Source organism: Musca autumnalis, unplaced genomic scaffold (assembly GCF_047663935.1).
Source record: "Musca autumnalis isolate F117 unplaced genomic scaffold, ASM4766393v1 scaffold_5, whole genome shotgun sequence".
Taxonomy (NCBI): domain Eukaryota; kingdom Metazoa; phylum Arthropoda; class Insecta; order Diptera; family Muscidae; genus Musca; species Musca autumnalis.
The window spans coordinates 51,117,530-51,138,539 of NW_027412088.1; the positions used below are offsets into that span (position 1 = coordinate 51,117,530).

Consider the following 21,010-nt stretch of genomic DNA (forward strand, 5'->3'; position numbering starts at 1 on the left):
CAAATTAAAAAAAAACCACATTGTTCTTATTGAAAACTAAATGTCAATATATAAAAATGTTCTCAGGAAAAACATAAATACATTTTGAAAATCCTCTAAAATAGAACAAATTTGAATCAAAATGTAAATATAAAGCATTCAGAATTGTCATAGGTCATTTTTATAACACGTTTAGGATGAAAATAAGTATTTATGGTAGAAAATTTCGAAGTTTCAAAATTTCATGAAAACCAAATTTACAAAAAAAAATAAATAAATAAAAATACTGCTGATTGCCGCTTCTACCTTATATAAATGTGCCTTGGTGTATATCAGTAAATTTCTTTTTTGGACAATTTTAGACAATTTTTTTATACCCTCAGCATTTATGCTAACGAGGGTATATACACTTTCATACGGGCAAAATGTGCCTCATCGAAATAATGGTTTTAGACCCCAAGTATGTTTGGACGAAATGTGTTTCAGACAATTTTGAGTCGATTGAGCAATGTCCGTCCGTCTGTCTGTCTGTCTGTCTGGCTGGCTGGTGCGCACGATAACTCTCGAACGGATCAACCGATGCGATCCAAACTTTGGCTTTCGTAATATTTTGTCCAAACTAAGTTTAAGTTCGAAGATGGGCTATAGCGGTCCACTCCTTCCGGTACATCCCCCACAAAAGTTCGAAAATGTTCGGAAAATTTGTGCGCACGATAACTCTTGAAGGAAGTAACCGATTTGGCCCATACTTTGCACATCGTGAAATTTCTACTAAACTTAGATAAGTTTCCAAAATGAACTCAATCGGTCCACTCCTTCGTGTACCTCCCACACAAAATTTCGGATAAGTTCAGATTAGGACCTGCTCTCGAATCGCTTTGCTTTTTGTTACAACAACTTGTATTCATTGCCCCTCATACGACGGTACAAGTTTCATTAGGGGCAAGTCCATACTTCCCGAGAAAATATCCTGAAAGATGCTATATCACCGTGTGTAGTGGATGGAGCGCAAGGTAACTCTCGAACGGATCTGCCGATTCGGTCCAAAATTTGGCCTTCGTAATATTTTGTCCAAACATAGTTTAAATTCGAAGATAACCCATATCGTTCCACTCCTTCTGGTACCTCCCCCACAAAAGTTCAAACATGTTCGGACAAATTGTGCGCACGATAACTCTTGAAGGGAGTGACCGATGTAATCCATACTTTGCACATCCTTATATATGTACCAGATATAGATCAGGTTCGAATATTTGTATACTCCTTCTGGTACCTCCCACACAAAATTTCGGATAAGTTCACTTTAAGACCTGCTCTCGATTAACTTTGATTTTTGTTGATACGATTTGCATTCGCTACCTCCATTACGACGGTAAAGGTTTTTTCATGGGCAAGTCCATATTTCTTAGGAAAATAGCCCGAAAGGTGTTACGGGTACCTCCCCCACAAAGGTTCAACATTTGTGCCTTAGTGCAGTTAATTCTTAATCCACATGTTTGTCGGCAAGTTCAAATGTCCAAAAAGGGTCACACAATTCTGAAGAGACCTTAAATACATTCGATCTGTCCGTAGGTGAAAGTTTCACTTCACATTGGCTGAGGGTATATATCTGAAGGCACTTTTTTACTTGTTTTTTTTTTTTTGAAATTTTCTTTAAATCCTTTTCATTTGTATATACATATAAAATATTTTCCTTTTGGCAATTTATAATTATCTCTAAATCATTATGTTTAGCTGTTAAGAAAAAAAAAATAACCTCAATTTAATGTACACTCCAATTTGTAAAACATTATTTTTGGTTTAATAATGTAGAGGACTAAATGATTGGTATACTTGGTGTTTGTAGAAATGGTTTAAAGGAGTATTGGAACTACTAGATAAATAACAATACAATATTTGGTTATAGGAAAACTAACAAAAACAATTTATAACAACACAAGAAGTAGTTGGTTGAAATGGTGATGTTTCGTTCAAACCTAAATATGCAAATTAGTTTGAACTTAATAGAGTTCAAAGATATGTTTTAATCCACCAAAAACCCGGTCGAAATATTGATTAAAATGTATTTAAAAAATGAAGATCTTTTGTTGAGTTTTAAATTTATTGTTATAAAGTGGTATCACGATACCAAACTGTGCGTATTTCTCTTGCAAATGTCTCTCTTCAACCAATATAAATTATAAACCTATATACTTTAATAAGCAAAACGGTTTAAGAAAAAGAAACTTCAACATTCGGCACCACACCTGCTGACACAACTTAAAGTTTGTTCACACGAGACTTGGAAGCACTTAATTTGTACGGTTTTTTGGGGTTAATTTATGTCGTTTTATATTTTTTGTTTCCTTTTTTGAGAAATCTACTTCTGTACGTGTTTTCGGCCTTTTTAAAAGAAATTTCAAATAATTTAATACGAAATTATTGATTATGTAGCAACTACAACAACAACAAAACGTTTAAATCCGAACAAAAATGAAGGCAAATAACAAAATTGCTTATTGCAATTAATTTCCTTTAAAACCAGCAAACGCCTAAAAGTATGCTTTGATTTTTGTGTATTGTCAATACAGAGCCCACAAAAGCTTCTTTTGCAATGAACAAAATGAAATAAATAAAAATCAACAAAAAATAAAACAAATTGGATTGTATTTTATATTGTAAGGTTCGTACATACATATATTTATATATTTATAAAAATATTTCTAAAAACCCTATATGCTTTGCTTAAAAAAAACTATGCAATATTCTGCTTGCTGCTGCTGTGCATGAAAATCAAACAAAATCAAATTTTTCGTTTACAAATTAGCCAATTAAATTAAATTGTTAGCAAAGCAATTTAAAACAGAACAACAACAGAATAAGTAAATTTAATTAAAATATTGCATGAGCTGAGCTGAAATGTTTTATTTTCTTTCTTTTTTCTATTCCTTTATCCCAACACTGCTGCAACATTTACTTGACTTGATGATGCGTTGTTAATGATGTTATTGATGATATTAACAATAATAATAATGATGTTGTTGTTATTTTATTTTCGTTACTTTTTCTTTTGCTATTTTTTATGTAAATTTGTGTTGCATTTATTTTATTTTTTTTTCTTATTGGAATGTATTAAAATAATTCCTAATCACTTGAAATAACACAAAAACCAACAACCAAAAAACATAACTGTTTGCACACAATTCTATCAAATGCATTATTTCAATTGAACCAAACCAAAAAAAAAAAAAAACATACTCCACAACCCAACTTTTCCATAAATATATCAAAAATACCCAACAACAAATCAAACAAAAAACTAATCAAAAAATAGCACCATCACCAAGTACTTCTTCTACACAAGAACCCAGACCTGATAATGTTTCTCCAACACCAGAAACATCAGCCGCCGCCGCTGCAGCAGCATCAATGACACCCAGCTCACCCAGTGGTCCAGCCGCCGAAAGAACGAGTATTGGCAATTTGGTAAGTGATGCCACAGCAGTCGATTCCAATACCAATACACCACAGCATGCAATGAACGTGAATCCCAATGGCAATGCAATGCCTGAGTTGGTGGCCAGACGATCAACTTCTACCACAGAAGAAAAAACAGTAACTACCAGTGCCAATAACATGGAAAGCATCACCAAAGATTTGGATAAGGATATGAATAATGAAACTAGCACAACGATAACCAAGACCATAACCACAGAAGAGAAAATAATTAAAACCACCGAAGGACAACAGCTCAATGGCAATGATAATGGTAACAACAATGATGAGGAGGCAGCTGCAGGTACCACCACCAGCACCATCACCACGAACACCACAACCACAAATGGTAATGCTAATGAAAGTGATTTAACAACTTCCCTGCCAGCCAGAGGAAACAAATCCACTAATGCCAATGCCAATAATATGCCTAATTCCACCGCAGCATCAGCACCAACAACAACGGCCAGTAACAACCAAGATGATGAAAACGCTAAAACACAATCAGGAGGTAATAATCATTTGAATCATGACAATGATCTGAATAGAAATAGAAGTAGCAATTTAGTTGAACAGAGTAAAAATCCTTTTGAAGATGATGAAGATGAGCAAATCTACGAAATACCCAAGGGTGAGTACAACAGCGTTTGTCCGTTTTACTCTGATTGTCTGTCTGTCTGGCTGACTGTTTTGTCTATGCCTGTGTATTTCTCTCAATATCAATATCACTCTCTCTCAATTTTTCTGTAGTAGAAAAAAAACTGGAATGGGAAATATTACAAAAAGGGTTTACAAAATATGAGCCTGCGGCTGATGTGATATGCCAATTGTATGTGGGATATTTGTTATTGTTTGTTTATATCTTCCTTTATATTGTCCTATGGCCTGAACCTATCTCCTATTTTATGTTTATTGATTTCCTTATTTTGTATATTTTTTTTCAAGAAGAATTATATATTTACATACATATGTGTGAGAGTGGTGATGTGCAATGTTTTTCGGGCACAAAAAAAATGTCGAACACGGTTTTCTTCAAATCTCCTGCTGCCAAAAGCGCGATAACTATCAAAAGTAATGACTCCCAAGATAAATTCCAGTATCAAAATGCACTAGGACGGTCCATTCCTTCAGGTACCTACTTGGGAAAAGTCCAAGAAATCAAAGTTATTAGCAAATCGTAGGCATTTATTTATTCCGGGCGTCCACAATCGTTTAGATAAACCCAGCAAAAGTACTCATTACAAAACCCCCTACTAAGCCATTATTTTAACAAGGGCACGTCGCATATGTATGGAGTTATTTTTTGACCACTTAAAAAAGTAGTTAAATAACAAATTACTAAAAGTCGTGACTTCTTATTTAACTACTTATTTAAGTGGCCTTACTACTTATTTCGCGCGTCATGCCCTTGCAAAAATAATGGGTTACTATGGGGTTCTGTAATGGGCATTTTTGCTGGGAATACCCCAAAAGTTTCGATATTTTTGGCGTCGAGTTCATACGCCATCTATTGTGCTAACAAGGAAGTTTAAAGATTCCTTGTTCTCACAGCAGATGATCTTGATGCCTCTGAAAGGAGCTGCACTGCCGAAGTGAGTGTGTTTGGGAGGCTCCCCTTCACCTGCAAACACTATCTACCGCAGCTGATTCTCAATCAGTGTTTGTCACTGATCTTGCCTTCAGGATCAGATTGTCGATGACCGCTATGCGCAGTTCATCCGGCACCAACGGTCTGTCCGTCTTCCTTTTTCCCCTCCCGCTACTCTTGGGAGGAGAGCGAGGAGTCACCTTGTGACTTAAGTTGGCCTGAGAGGCTGCCTTAGTAGCAGTTCACTTCTCGCTCTCGTTCGTTTGGCAACGGGCAGAGGAGGTGGATGGCTTTGAGTCCTGTCTCGGGATGGGTCTTTTGGCCATAGGGTGTGGTTTCTCCGTGGATCTAACCCTCTTCACTGGGTTTTTTGATGAAGAGGGGTTGGAAGGTGCCACGCACCCAGGTGTAGGGACCGTAGCCGGGACAGGCATCCCAGTTCTCCCCTCCTCTGAGTTTTGGGGCCTCTTTCCTGACGATGATGGCTTCTCTGGGAGCTGGGTCAAGTCACCATCCCTCGTGGTTTGACCTTTATAGAAAGTGGGAGTAGATGATGGCGTTGACGACAGCAAGATCCTATCGACCGTCTGGATGAGGGATAGCCTATCAATCTCAGGATTTCTCTTGGGTAGCTGAGGATACTTTTTCTCGTATTTGCTCACCGCCTTAAGATTGATTTTGATTAATTTGCTGTCCCTCACCGAGATAGTCGAAGGTTCCCTGCCGATACACTTCTTAAGGTAGTGCAAGGACCTTCGGTAGCCCCCCTTGCCTTTTGCCAATCGATCTGCAGTTATGCTTGAGGTGGTGGGAACTTTGTCGTCCAAAGCTTTGGTCGTGGTTTCCTCCACAGTGGCATTTTGTCTCTGCAGGTTTGGCCTATCGGCTACGACCGATGTACAGATACCCCGGGTTAATGGTGATCCCGTGTCCGAAGGTTTTGTACTTTCCGCTGAATTCGAGGACAGTTTATCCGCAACTGCAGCTGCTGGAACAACTGTGTTGTTGAGTTCGTCGTCGGATAAACTGTCCTCGGCCTCATCAGAAACACATCTCCGACTAGGGCTTGCGGAAACCATCCGCTCCAACATGGCCAGGAGCTGCCTACTTTGCTCAGCAAGACTGTCCTCAACGAGTAGAACTAGTCCGTCCCCTCCCGAAGATGTTGTCCTATCAACCATAGGTTGAATCTCGTCAGATATGGTCGTGGTCGTATCATAGTCCATGGGCGTTGCAGTTTCGTGTCATCATTGGGTTTTGGATTTTTTGTGATTTTTGTTTTGTTTTTAAAAGAGTTCAGATCCATGTGTCATTGATTAATGGGGGAATGGAGGTCGACCATGGCATAGCCCTCCTGTACCATGGCAAGGACTTGTCAACTAAGTCTATACTACATTGAGGCGCCCAGGTATTCAATGAGGCTCCGTTCTAATACAGTTGGTACCCTAACTGCAAACCTTAAAACACCGATAGGCACGGATTCCCCAGACACCCCGGCGTTAGGGGATCTCTGTTACGTAGGAGATCACTACGTGGGTAACCTTTGGGCCGCCACAATCTCCTCGGCCCAAGCTTCCAGAAGATTGGGTGGGGGATTGTGACCTTAAGCCCTCACATCGCGTCAAGATTGTTACCCATAACATACAAATGATACGGATCGCCATTATGGCAAATAACCCTACCAAAAATCATGTTTGCCGCATTCCCTTTTTAAACCCTCCCTCCATCATAGTATGAAGGCTATATTAAGTTCTTTTTCTGTTTGTAACACATCAAACTAATCATTTGCGACCATATAAAGTATATATATTCTTGATCAGGACATAATTCTAAGACGATCAGGCCATGTCCGTTTGTCCGTCTATGGTAATCACTCTAGCGTTCGCAATAATTAAGGCAGAACGCCAACATTTTGCAAACGAGTGTCTTTTTTCATAGGCAAATCAAGTTCGAAGATCGGCTATATAGGTCCACGTTTTGGCATAGCCCCCATATAACGGTACCAGCCGATTTAAGGTATTTTGAAGGTTTTTACTACATTTTTGACCGAACTAGCTAAAATTTTACATTTGAGGTTCTCAATGGCCAAGATATTTCTCTACAATAAGTTGTCAAAATAGGTCTACATTTTGGTATGGCCCCCATATAACGGTACCTCCCGATTTAAGGTATTTTGAGAATTTAAGCTACATTTTCCGCCAAAAATTGGTTCCAATTCGGCACTTGGAGTTTCAAAAGGCCAAACATCTTCTGCAACAAAAATGGTGGAGATAGGTCCACGTTTTGGTATACGTCCCATATAACGGCACCTCCCGATTTAAAGTATTTGAGGCTTTTAGCAACTTTTTTATGGCCGAACTAGCTAAAATTTGACATTTGAGGTTCTCAATGGCCAAGAAATTTTTCCACTCAAAATTGTCAAAATAGGTCCACGTTTTGCTATGGGTCCCATATAACGGTACCTCCCGATTTAAGGTATTTTGAGAATTTAACTACATTTTCCGCCAAAATTGCTTCCAATTCGGCACTTGGAGCTTCAAGAGGTAAAAAAACTTCTGCAACAAAATTGGTGGAGATAGGTCCACGTCTTGTTATAGGTCCCATATAACGGTACCTTCCGATTTAAGGTATTTTGAGGCTTTTAGCTATATTTTTTTGGATCAAACTAGCTGAAATTTGACATTTGAGATTCCCATTGGCCAAGAAATTTTTCCACTCAAAATTGTCAAGATAGGTCCACGTTTTGGTATGGCCCCCCATATAATGGTACCTCCCGATTTAAGGTATTTTGGGGATTTTAGCTAATTTTTTGACCGTATTAGCTGAAATTTGACATCTGATGTTCCCAATGACAAAAAAAGATGGGTCCACGTTTTGGTATAGCCCCCATATAACGGTACCTCCCGATTTAAGGTATTTTTAGCTAATTTTTTGACCGAACTAGCTATAATTTGACTTTTGAGGTTCTCAGTGACCCCGAAACTTCTCCATCAAAAATCATCAATATATGTACATATTTTAGAATAGCCCCCATATAACGGTACCCCCATTTTTCGATATTTTGAGGACTTTAGCTAAAATTTTTAACCGAACTAGCTGAAATTTGGTATTTGAGTTTCTCAGTGGTCCCGAAACTTAACCACCAAAAATAATCAACATAGGTCCATTGTTTTGTATATCCCCTATAGTACACGGTATCTCGCAATTTTCGGTATTTTGAGGACTTTAGCTACAATTTTTAACCGAACTAGCTTTAATTTGACATTTGAAGTTCTCAGAGGTCTCGAAACTCCTCCAACAAAAATCGTCACCATAGGTCCAATGTTTGGTATAGCCCCCATATAAAGGTAACAACAGATTGAAGACATTTTTAGATACAATTTTTTACCAAAATTTAGGCACTTGGGGTATCCGTGGTCGAACTAGTTTTGCACCTAACAGCAAACTAAACCATTTTTAGTTCAGAATATTTTATGGTGGAGGGTATAAAAAGTTCGGCCCGGCAGAACTTAATGTTTTTATACCCTACACCACACTGTGGTGAGGGGTATTATGTCTTTGTGCATTTGTATGTAACATACAAAAGGAAACGAAATAGGCCCATAGTTACTTTTGGGGATATACATATAATCACTTTCTGAGTCGATTTATGCATGTCCGTCCGTCTGTCTTTCCATGTATTTTTGTTCGCAACGTACATGTCGCATTTTTTGTCCGATTCAGCTGAAAATTGGGGACTACAACTTTTTTAGCCATAGGAAGAACGCTATTGCTTTTGGTGAAAATCGGTTCAGATTTGGATATAGCTCCCATATATATATTTTCGGCCAATTTCACGTATTTTCTGTACCACACACGCTATATATGTCCGATTTCGATGAAATTTGAAATGTGTGACTGAATTCGGTCTAAAAATAAATGTACCAAATTATATCGACATCGGTTCAGATTTGGATATAGCTCTCATATATATTTTCGCCCGATTTCACGTATTTGCTGCACCAACCAAGCTATATATGTCCGATTTCGATGAAATTTGGAATATGTGACAGAATTCGGTATAAAAATAAATGTCACAAATTATATCGAAATCGGTTCAGCTTTGGATATAACTCCCATATATATTTTCGGCCGATTTCACGTATTTTCTGTACCAAACACGCTATATATTTCCGATTTCGATGAAATTTGGAATGTGTGACTGAATTCGGTATAGAAATAAATGTGACAAATTATATCGAAATCGGTTCAGATTTGGATATAGCTCCCATATATATTTTCGGCCGATTTCGCGTATTTGCTGCACCAAACATGCTATATAGGTCCGATTTCAATGATATTTGGAATGTGTGACTGAATTCGGTCTAGAAATAAATGTGCCAAATTATATCGAAATCGGTTAAGATCTGGATATAGCTCCGATTTATATTTTACATATTCACAGTGGTATATGATACCCTATACAGTCGGACCCGCCCGACTTTGATCCTTTCCTTACTGTTTTTTATTTGTTTGTATTCTCACACACACCACCCATATGTATGTATCTATCAATGTACAATAAGTGTTAAAAAATTATAAATTTCCTTTAAAAAAATAATAATTGGTTGTGGTAAATGTTTTGTTTCAAAATTTGTTTTTTATGTATGTATGTATGTATTGTAAAAAAGCGTTTTATTTATTGGTTTGATTCTCCTACGGTGCACCCCTGTTAAATTATCAGCACTGGACTCATTACATGGAATGTTGTTGTTGCTGTAACAACAACAACAATTTGCAAGTAAGATTATTAAAAAACCAATCATATACAAATGCCAACTACGTGTAAATATATATACGATTTTTTATAAACATTCAAGGAACCCATTACATTCACAGGATACCAACAAACAAACAAAAAAAAAAACAATATTTATGCATGAAAAATTATTAAACTTAATATTAACATAAAACAAATGTCTACTACAATGTACTTTCTTCTTCTCAAAATGACCCACTCTAATGTTAAATGTCTTCGACTTAATTCTGAAATCGATTTATGATATTTTGGGGATTTTCCAACATACATGAAGTTCCGTAAAAGTCTACGTTGGATAAATTCTTCTGGTAGCTCCTCCTTATTCTCAAACTTAAATCAAATTTGAAGTCAAAAATTTATCAGACAACTCCAGAATGAAACTTCAAATATTTCTTCAAAAAAAGATCAACACTTTTGCTCTTAAATTCAGTTTTAGATCGCTTTTTAGATCGTGTTGAAATTTAAATTGCAGTTAGTTCTTCTAACCATATATTTATTTCCTGACATGGAGACGAGATGTTGCCTCAGGATTCAAGGTCTGGCAAGTGAGACAACCGGAATCTCGATTTTCATATTTTTGAAACATTCCTCAGTTGACAAGACAGGCACCACAGAAGTCTTTAGCTCTTCATCAGTCAGGCTAGGGAGGGGTAACTCCTTATACCCTAATACCTCTACCCTCTCAACTGGGTAAAGGCGCTGGGTGGGTAGTAGTTTGACAGAGATGGCTATATGTGCCAATGACGCATCCACATTTTTATACCATCCACCATAATATGGAGGGTATAATTAAATTTATCATTCCGTTTGTAACACATCGAAATATTCATCGGAGACCCTATAAAGTATATATCTTCTTGATCAGGGTAAAATTCTAAGTCGATATATCCATGTCCGTCTGTCCGTCCATCCGTTAGTTGAAATCAAGATACAGCTTGCAATTTTTAAGATAGAGCTTTGTAATTTGGTATAGAAGTTTCTATTACTCCTAGGATGTTTGGTATTGCAAATGGGCTCTATGGGTCCACGTTTTGATGTAGCCTCCATATAACGGTACAACCCGATTTTCGGTATTTTTAAGGGTTTAGCTTCATTATCACACCGAAAGGACTGAAATTTGGTACTTAGTCTTCGTGGGGGGTATAAAACTTTCCCCCAGAGTTTTGTTGGTATAGGTCAACCCCTTCATATAGCCCCCATAGAACGGTACCTCCCGTTTTTCGGTATTTTGAAAGTTGTGACCTCAATATTCCACCGAAATGGCTTAAATTTGGTATTTAGTCTTCATTTAGAGTATAAAATTTTACCCCAGAATTTTGTTGGTAAAGGTATATGCCTTCATATAGCCCCCATAGAACGATACCTCCCCATTTTCGGTGTTTTGATGGTTGAGGCTTCGATATTCCATCGAAATGGTTTAAATTTGCTATTTAGTCTTCATTTGGAGTATAAAACTTTCGCCCAGAATTTTGTTGGTATAGATCCACGACTTCATTTAGCCCCCATAGAACGGTACCTCCCGATTTTCGGTATTTTGAAGGTTGTGGCCTCAATATTCCACCGAAATGTTTTAAATTTGGTATTTAGTCTTCATTTGGAGTATGAATCTTTACCCCAGGATTTTGTTGGTATAGGTCAACGACTTCATTTAGCCCCCATAGAACGGCACCTCCCGATTTTCGGTATTTTGGAGGTTGTGGCCTCAATATTCCTCCGAAATGGCTAAAATTTGATATTTAGTTTTCGTTGGGGGTATTCAACTTCCCCTTCTAATTTTGTCGGTATAGGTCCACGCCTTCATATAGCCCCCATTGAACGGTACCTCCAAATTTTCGGTATTTTGAAGGTTGTTGCCTCAATATTACTCCGAACTGGCTGAAATTTGGTGTTAAGTCATCATTTGGGATATAAAACTTCCCACATGAAATTTGTGGGTATAGGTCCACGTCTTTATATAGCCCCCATAGAACGGTACCTCCAAATTTTCGGTATTTTGAAGGTTGTTGCCTCAATATTCCACCGAATTGGCTGAAATTTGGTGTTTAAGTCTTCATTTGGTGTATAAAACATTCCATATGAAATTTGTCGGTATAGGTCCTTGCCTTTATATAGCCCCCATAGAACGGTACTTCCCGATTTTCGTAATTCTAAAGGTTGTGACGTCAATATTCCACCGAAATGACTGGTTTTTTATGTAGTCTTCCAGGCGGATATAGGGTATTCCTGAAAAGATTTATTAGTTTATATCCACGTCTTCCTTTATCCCCCATAGAAGCATACCTCTTAATTTTTGCTATTTTTTAGGTTTTAGCCACATTATCTTACCGAAATATCGGAAATTGGGTAATTGGGTAAAGTCTTCTTTGAGTCTAAAAACTTTCCGCAGGCATTTGTCGGTATAGATCCACGAAATTTGCTGAAATTTAGTAATTAGTCTTCTTCATAAACGAAAGGAAACTAATTGTTCCATTTTACATCAAAATAACTCGTGGTGGAGGGTATAACAAGTTCGGCCCGGCCGAACTTAACGCCGTTCTTACTTGTTTTACTTTAAAGACAAAGCTCTGATCCATTACTTGCTCACCGGGTTATCCACAAGGACATGCTTGGGCAGTCAATAAGTGAATGCGAGAGTCCACGTTAACTCATTGTATCCTAATATCCTCTTCTTTATGGCTGTCCTATCATATCATCATGTATAGATAGTACAGTGTTTTTTTTTCTAGCAGTTCCAAAAAAAACTGATGGACTAAAATTACAAAAGCTATATTCGAAACTTCATCTCAACGAAAAAATGAAACTCTATAACAGCAGGTTCAACCTAACCTAAAAAACGCTCACATTTATTATCAAAAATAACAACTAAAACCTCTTTTAAAAATTAATCTTCAAATCTAACCAATAACACGGCAACAATATTTACTGTTCGTAGCATGCTCTTGTTGTGGCATGTACAAAATGTTAAACGATTGAACTACTAAACCACCAAAGGAAACAAATTGACTAACCAACCTCTAGTCGTCCTAATCTAACAAATCTTTCTGTAATGACCAAAAAAGCAAAAGTAAGAAGCATTTTTGTTTTGCAAGATGGAAAAAAACTGAACTGACTATAGCAATTGCACCTCCTTCTACTTCTGCTCCTTATACTCTGTACTACTATTTTGTTTTGTTTTTCTCTCTCTTAGACAAAACTACTAAATAATGAAATGCGCTTTTAAATGTGTCTGCCAAAAAGAAATAAAAAAAAAATTGTTTAGATTTTAGTTTTGTTTACGTTTATAACAATGTGTTTTTGTTGTTGTTTTATTAAATTTATGTTTTTATTGTTATTTTTCTTTCGCCCCAATATTTATAGATGCCACTACTACCGATTTGCCACCAGGTGTTCTTTATCGTGTAAAGGCCACTTATGGTTATGTCAAGGAAGATGTTGATGAATTGAGTTTTGAGGTTGGCGACATCATTCGTGTCATTGAATACGATGATCCCGAAGATCAGGTAAGCAACATTTATATTTTTGCTGACTTATTTATTTATTTTTTTGCTAAATGTTTTCCTTTGTTGTTATTTTTATGTTGTGAGATTTGGAAACGTTTGGGAACAAGTGATGTGAAAAAGCATGTCCTCTTTGCCCATGGATAGTGGTGGGAACTCCGTTAAGACAACATCACATTTCCGAATATTTTGGAATATGGAGATCTGCTTTTAGGACAACATTTCCGTCTTTAATGTGTTCCAACATTCAGGACCAACTTTTGGTACACTTTTAGGATCATTTCTTAGATGAACTTTATGGTACTTTTATAGAAAACCTTTAAGACCCTCTTAAAGAATTGTATGTCTTTTTCTGGAACACATTTAGAGTTCTTCTTTTTCTTTAAGGTCTTCCCATATCAGACCTTTTGGATGTTTTTATAGAAGGCCTTTAGGCATTCTCATAGAAGACCTACAGGGGGTCTTCTCAAATAAACATGTTGGGTCTTCTTTTGGTACATCTTAAAATCATCTATTAAAAGACAAGGTCTTCCTACTAGTCGAAGGTCGAAGACCCACCTTCTTATAGAAGACTAGTAAGATCTTCTTATAAACGACTAGTAGGGTCTTCTTGTAGAAGACCAATATGGTCTTCTATAAGAAGACCCACTAGACTTCTAGAAGAAGACTCTATTGGTCTTCTGCAAGAAGTCCCTATCGGTCTTCTATAAGACTCTACTGGCCTGCTATAAAAAGACCCCAGTGGCCTTCTACAGAAAGACCCTATCGATCTTCCATGAAAAGACCCTACTGGTCGTCTATAAGAAGACCCTATTAGTCGTTTATATGAAGATCCTACTGGTCTTCTATAAGAAGGTGGGTCTTCGACCTTCGACTAGAAGGATCTTCTTATAGAAGACCAGTAGGGTCTTTTCATGGAAGATCAATAGTGTGTTTCTGTAGAAGGCCAATGGGGTCTTCTTATAGCAGGCCAGAAGAGTCTTTTTATAGAATATGGTAGGGTCTTCTTGCAGAAGACCAATAGAGTCTTCTTCTAGAAGTCTAGTGGGCCTTCTTAAAGAAGACCACATTGGTCTTCTACAAGAGTCTTATAGAAGACCGGTAGGGTCTTCTTGCAGAAGACCAATAGAGTCTTCTTCTAGAAGTCCAGTGGGTCTTCTTATAAAAGACCAATATGGTCTTCTAGTAGAAGGCCAATGGGGTCTTCTTGTAGAAGATCAATGGGATCTTTTTACAGAGAACTAATAGGATATTCTTATAGAAGGCCAGTAGTCTTCATATAGACGCTCGGTAGGGGTTTTCGCAGAAGACCAGTAGGGTCCTCTTTTTGAAGACCAGTAAGGTCTTCTTTTAGAAGACCAGTACGGTCTTATTTTGTAGGACCAGTAGGGTCTTCTTATAGACTACATGAAGGGCCTTCTTATAAGAGAACTGAAATGTCTTCCAATAAAACCCCAGTATGTTCTTCTTATAGACGACCTGTAGGGACTTCTTATAGAACACATGAATGCACCGACGTAGTCAAGGGGAAGCCCTGAAGGGTCTTCTGCGGTAGGGTCTTCTTAGAGAATATCTGAAGGGTCTTCTTATAGAATATCTGTAGGGTCTTCTTAAAGAAAACCTGTAGGATCTTCTTATAGAATACTTGAAGGCCCTTCTTATAGAAGACCTGTATGTTCTTCTAATAAAAGACTAGGAGGGTCTTCTTATAGAAGACCTGGAGGGCCTCTTTAGGCCTTCTTCTAGAATATCTAAACGGTCTTCCTGTAGAATTTGTGAAGGATCTGTCGGTATAATACTGAAGGATCTTATAGAAGACATGTAGCGTCTTCTCATAGAAGACCTGTAAGGTCTTCTTACAAAAGGACTGTAAGGGTATTCTTACAGAAGAACTATAGGGTCTTCTTACATAAGAACTGTAGGGTATTCTGAAAGGGTCTTGAGAAGCACCCTTTCTTATAGAAAGGGTCATGAGAAGCACCCTTTTTTCTAGAAAGGGTCTTGAGAAGCACCCTTTCTTATAGAAAGGGTCTTGCGAAGCACCCTTTCTTATAGAAAGGGTCTTGCGAAGCACCCTTTCTTATAGAAAGGGTCTTGCGAAGCACCCTTTCTTATAGAAAGGGTCTTGCGAAGCACCCTTTCTTATAGAAAGGGTCTTGAGAAGCACCCTTTCTTATAGATAGGGTCTTGAGAAGCACCCTTTCTTATAGATAGGGTCTTGAGAAACACCCTTTCTTGTAGAAAGGGTCTTGAGAAGCACCCTTTCTTATAGGAAGGGTCTTGAGAAGCACCCTTTCTTATAGAAACGGTCTTGAGAAGCACCCTTTCTTTTAGGAAGGGTCTTGAGAAGCACCCTTTCTTATAGAAAGGGTCTTAAGAAGCACCCATTCTTATAGAAAGGGTCTTAAGAAGCACCCGTTCTTATAGAAAGGGTCTTAAGAAGCACCCGTTCTTATAGAAAGGGTCGTAAGAAGCACCCTTTCTTATAGAAAGGGTCGTAAGAAGCACCCTTTCTTATAGAAAGGCTCTTAAGGAGCACCCTTTATTACAGAAAGGGTCTTAAGAAGCACCCTTTGTTATAGAAAGTGTCTTAAGAAGCACCCTTTATTACAGAAAGGGTCTTAAGAAGCACCCTTTGTTATAGAAAGTGTCTTAAGAAGCACCCTTTGTTATAGAAAGGGTCTTAAGTAGCAGCCTTTTTTATAAAAAGGGTCTTAAAAAGCACCCTTTCTTATAGAAAGGATCTTAAGAAGCACCCTTTCTTATAGAAAGGGTCTTAAGAAGCACCCTTTCTTATAGAAAGGGTCTTAAGAAGCACCCTTTCTTATAGAAAGGGTCTTAAGAAGCACCCTTTCTTATAGAAAGGGTCTTAAGAAGCACCCTTTCTTATAGAAAGGGTCTCAAGAAGCAATCTTTCTTACGGAAAGGGTCTTAAGAAGAACTCTTTCTTATAGAAATGGTCTTAAGAACCCTTTCTTATGGAAAGGGTCTTATAGAATGGGTCTTAAGAAGCACCCTTTCTTATGGAAAGGGTCTTATAGAATGGGTCTTAAGAAGCACCCTTTCTTATGGAAAGGGTCCTTAGAAGCACCCTTTCTTATAGAGTCTTAAGAAGAGCCCTTTCTTATGGAAAGGGTCTTAAGAAGCACAAATTCTTATAGAAAGGGTCTTAAGAAGCACAAATTCTTATAGAAAGGGTCTTAAGAAGCACAAATTCTTATAGAAAGGGTCTTAAAAATCACAAATTCTTATAGAAAGGATCTTAAGAAGCACCCTTTCTTATAGAAAGGATCTTAAGAAGCACCCTTTCTTATAGAAAGGATCTTAAGAAGCACCCTTTCTTATAGAAAGGATCTTAAGAAGCACCCTTTCTTATAGAAAGGATCTTAAGAAGCACCCTTTCTTATAGAAAGGATCTTAAGAAGCACCCTTTCTTATAGAAAGGATCTTAAGAAGCACCCTTTCTTATAGAAAGGATCTTAAGAAGCACCCTTTCTTATAGAAAGGATCTTAAGAAGCACCCTTTCTTATAGAAAGGATCTTAAGAAGCACCCTTTCTTATAGAAAGGATCTTAAGAAGCACCCTTTCTTATAGAAAGGATCTTAAGAAGCACCCTTTCTTATAGAAAGGATCTTAAGTAGCACCCTTTCTTATAGAAAGGATCTTAAGAAGCACCCTTTCTTATAGAAAGGATCTTAAGAAGCACCCTTTCTTATAGAAAGGATCTTAAGAAGCACCCTTTTTTATAGAAAGGATCTTAAGAAGCACCCTTTCTTATAGAAAGGATCTTAAGAAGCACCCTTTCTTATAGAAAGGATCTTAAGAATAACCCTTTCTTATAGAAAGGGTCTCAAGAAGCACCCTTTCTTATAGAAAAGGTCTTAAGAAGCACCCTTTCTTATAGAAAAGGTCTTAAGAAGCACCCTTTCTTATAGAAAGGGTCTTAAGAAGCACCCTTTCTTATAGAAAGGGTCTTAAGAAGCACCCTTTCTTATAGGAAACGTCTTAAGAAGCACCCTTTCTTATAGAAAGGGTCTTAAGAAGCACCCTTTCTTATAGAAAGGGTCTGAAGAAGCACCCTTTCTTCTAGAAAGGGTCTTAAGAAGCACCCTTTCTTCTCGAAAGGGTCTTAAGTAGCACCCTTTCTAATCGAAAGGGTCTTAAGTAGCACCCTTTCTCATCGAAAGGGTCTTAAGAAGCACCCTTTCTTATAGAAAGGGTCTTAAGAAGCACCCTTTGTTATAGAAAGGGTCTTAAGAAGCACCCTTTGTTATAGAAAGGGTCTTAAGAAGCACCCTTTCTTATAGAAAGGGTCTTAAGAAGCACCCTTTGTTATAGAAAGGGTCTTAAGAAGCACCCTTTGTTATAGAAAGGGTCTTAAGAAGCACCCTTTGTTATAGAAAGGGTCTTAAGAAGCACCCTTTGTTATAGAAAGGGTCTTAAGAAGCACCCTTTGTTATAAAAAGGGTCTTAAGAAGCACCCTTTGTTATAGAAAGGGTCTTAAGAAGCACCCTTTGTTATAGAAACGGTCTTAAGAAGCACCCTTTGTTATAGAAAGGGTCTTAAGAAGCATCCTTTGTTATAGAAAGGGTCTTAAGACGCACCCTTTGTTATAGAAAGTGTCTTAAGAAGCACCCTTTGTTATAGAAAGGGTCTAAAGAAGCACCCTTTGTTATAGAAAGGGTCTTAAGACGCACCCTTTGTTATAGAAAGGGTCTTAAGAAGCACCCTTTGTTATAGAAAGGGTCTTAAGAAGCGCCCTTTCTGATAGAAAGGGTCTTTTAAGAAGCACCCTTTGTTTTAGAAAGGATCCTAAAAAGCACCCTTTCTTAAAGAAAGGGTCTTAAGAAGCACCCTTTCTTATAGAAGCACCATTTCTTAGGGAAAGGGTCTTAAGAAGCACCCTTTCTAATCGAAAGGGTCTTAAGAAGCACCCTTTCTAATCGAAAGGGTCTTAAGAAGCACCCTTTCTAATCGAAAGGGTCTTAAGAAGCACCCTTTCTAATCGAAAGGGTCTTAAGAAGCACCCTTTCTAATCGAAAGGGTCTTAAGAAGCACCCTTTCTAATCGACAGGATCTTAAGAAGTACCCTTTCTTATAGAAAGGGTCTTCAGAAGCACCCTTTCTGATAGAAAGTGTCTTTTAAGAAGCACCCTTTCTGATAGAAAGGGTCTTTTAAGAAGCACCCATTCTTATAGAAAGGGTCTTAAGAAGCACCCATTCTTATAGAAAGGGTCTTAAAAAGCACCCTTTCTTATAGAAGCACCATTTCTTAGGGAAAGGGTCTTAAGAAGCACCCTTTCTAATCGAAAGGGTCTTAAGAATCACCCTTTCTAATCGAAAGGGTCTTAAGAAGCACCCTTTCTAATCGAAAGGGTCTTAAGAAGCACCCTTTCTAATCGAAAGGGTCTTAAGAAGCACCCTTTCTAATCGAAAGGGTCTTAAGAAGCACCCTCTCTAATCGACAGGATCTTAAGAAGTACCCTTTCTAATCGAAAGGGTCTTAAGAAGCACCCTTTCTAATCGAAAGGGTCTTAAGAACCACCCTTTCTTATGGAAAAGGTCTTAAGAAGCAACCTTTCTAATCGAAAGGGTCTTAAGAAGCACCCCTTCTTATAGAAAGAAGACCTGCAGGGTCTTTCTATAGAGTACCTGAGTGGTGTTCTTAGAGAAGTCCAGTAGAATCATCCTATAGAAGATTCTTATTGTCTTCTTAGAGAAGACCCTTAGGGTATTCTTAAAGAAGACTTCCAGGGTCATCATAGAAGAATTTATAGACCTTTAGGCCCTTCTCATAAAAGTTGTCTTATAGAAAGGGTCTGACGAGGCACCCTTTCCTGTATAAAGGATCTTAAGAAGGACCCTTTCATATAGAGAGGGTCTTAAGAAGCACCCTTTTTTATAGAAACAGTCTTAAGAAGCACCCTTTCTTATAGAGAGAGTGGACTTAATAAGCACCCTTTCTTTATAGAGTGGGTCTTAAGAAGCACCCTTTCTTATAGAGAGGGTCTTAAGAAGCACCATTTCTTATAGAAAGAGTCTTAAGAAGCACCCCTTCTGAAGGATTACAAATAAAATAATTCGATCTATTTGAAAGGGTGCTTCTTAAGTCCGTTCTATAAGAAAGTGTCTTATAAAGCACCCTTTCTTACATATAGAAAGGGTCATATGGGTAAATCAAAGCCAATACCGCCGTTATTACAAAATCCACAACTAATGACCCACACCTAGGCGCTTTCAATATTTTTGATGTGCAATTGTATTTTGTCCGCCCGCCCGCTTTACCAACACTGTAATGTATACGTATGTATGTATGTACGTCGATCCTCCAGCCTTAAACCAAAAGACAATATAAACCGCCTAGCATGAATCGTTGTAACTATTTTGAATGTCAAATGAACTCCGGTATCATTAATGCCATATCTAATGTAGTTTTTTATTACAAACTTGCAGGAAGAAGGATGGCTGATGGGTGAGAAGGAAGGTACAACTGAGAAGGGTTTGTTCCCAGCCAATTTCACAAGGCCCATTTAGGGAGCAGGCAATGGCGGCGCCAGCAGCAGCAGCATCACCAGAACAAAACTCAACTGTAAGCAACGGTTAAGAAACCAAAAACTAATCAAAATGTATTCAGAGAGCAGCACACAAACAGCAACAATAGCAATTAGACGCAAAATAATCCAACAACCAACAGCAACAACAACAAAAACAAAACATATGAATCAATAAATATTTATTTAATTTAATATTTTAGAACAACAACAAGAACAATACCAACAATACCAGCAACAAAAACAACAACAAAATCAGCATTGAGAAATAAATTAAGAATCCACAAAAGAAAACCCCAAATAATTTTAGTAGAACAATAAAAACTCCTCCATAAAGCAATACAACAACAATAGCAATAGCAGAAACATATTTTTTGCAAACTTTTCTTTTTTAGAAAAAAAAACGCAAGTAGAAAAACCACAAACAAAACATTTTTAAAGAAAAAAACCACGTTGATGACGATGTTTCCACATTTTTTGAAACAGATTATTATTTATTCTTCTTCTTTTGCTTCTTTTACAACTTTTTCTTAGTTGTCGTTTAATAGTTTTTTTGGCAACTCAACTAATTTTATGTTTTTTTAATTAATTTATTTTTTATTTAAATTTTGAACAAATTACTAAATGCTATTTTCTTCTTTTTTCCATTAAAACAATTAATTTATTATTTTTGTTTTCATTTGTTTTTCTTTTTTAATTAAAAAAAAAACCAAAAACCTGAATAAATTAAATTCACCTTAAAAAAATTAACAAAAATAAAAACAGACTAAAATAAATGAAACCAACATTTTTGCAACATTTGGCCAAGTAATATTTATTAATAATGATTAATACCGAACATCATACATATATATATATACATAATTTATATATATTATTAATGACAACAACAACAAAAATGAAACAATTTTTTTATTATTATTACCGAAAAAAGTCTTAGTTTATAAAACAAAACAAGAAAGAGAAGAACATACGTGAAATATACATACATACAAATATAAAATGATGAAAGCATAAAAACAAAACAAATAAATTAAACATTATTAATTGTTATTGTTAATTTAATAAAAATTTACATAAATAAAATAAAAATCCCAAAAAAAAAAAACAAAATTTTTGTC

At 37.0% G+C, this 21,010-nt stretch overlaps 1 protein-coding gene across 31 annotated transcripts in view; it reads left to right on the plus strand.

The window, feature by feature from the left end:
• The window catches only part of Amph (amphiphysin), a 181,963-nt gene extending 161,819 nt beyond the window's left edge, over positions 1-20,144 (plus strand). For 4 of the 31 annotated variants that reach the window (XM_073955308.1, XM_073955304.1, XM_073955305.1 and 1 more), the window contains 4 exons: positions 3,293-3,802; positions 3,899-4,084; positions 13,197-13,339; positions 19,792-20,144. In XM_073955308.1, coding sequence (XP_073811409.1) covers positions 3,293-3,802; positions 3,899-4,084; positions 13,197-13,339; positions 19,792-19,872 — 920 coding nt within the window. In that variant the 3' untranslated portion in view covers positions 19,873-20,144. Of the gene's footprint in view, positions 1-3,292; positions 4,085-13,196; positions 13,340-19,791 lie in introns of all 31 variants that reach the window. The other 27 variants (XM_073955329.1, XM_073955326.1, XM_073955327.1 and 24 more) reach the window with 8 other exon arrangements.
• The last annotated feature ends 866 nt before the right edge of the window (positions 20,145-21,010 follow it).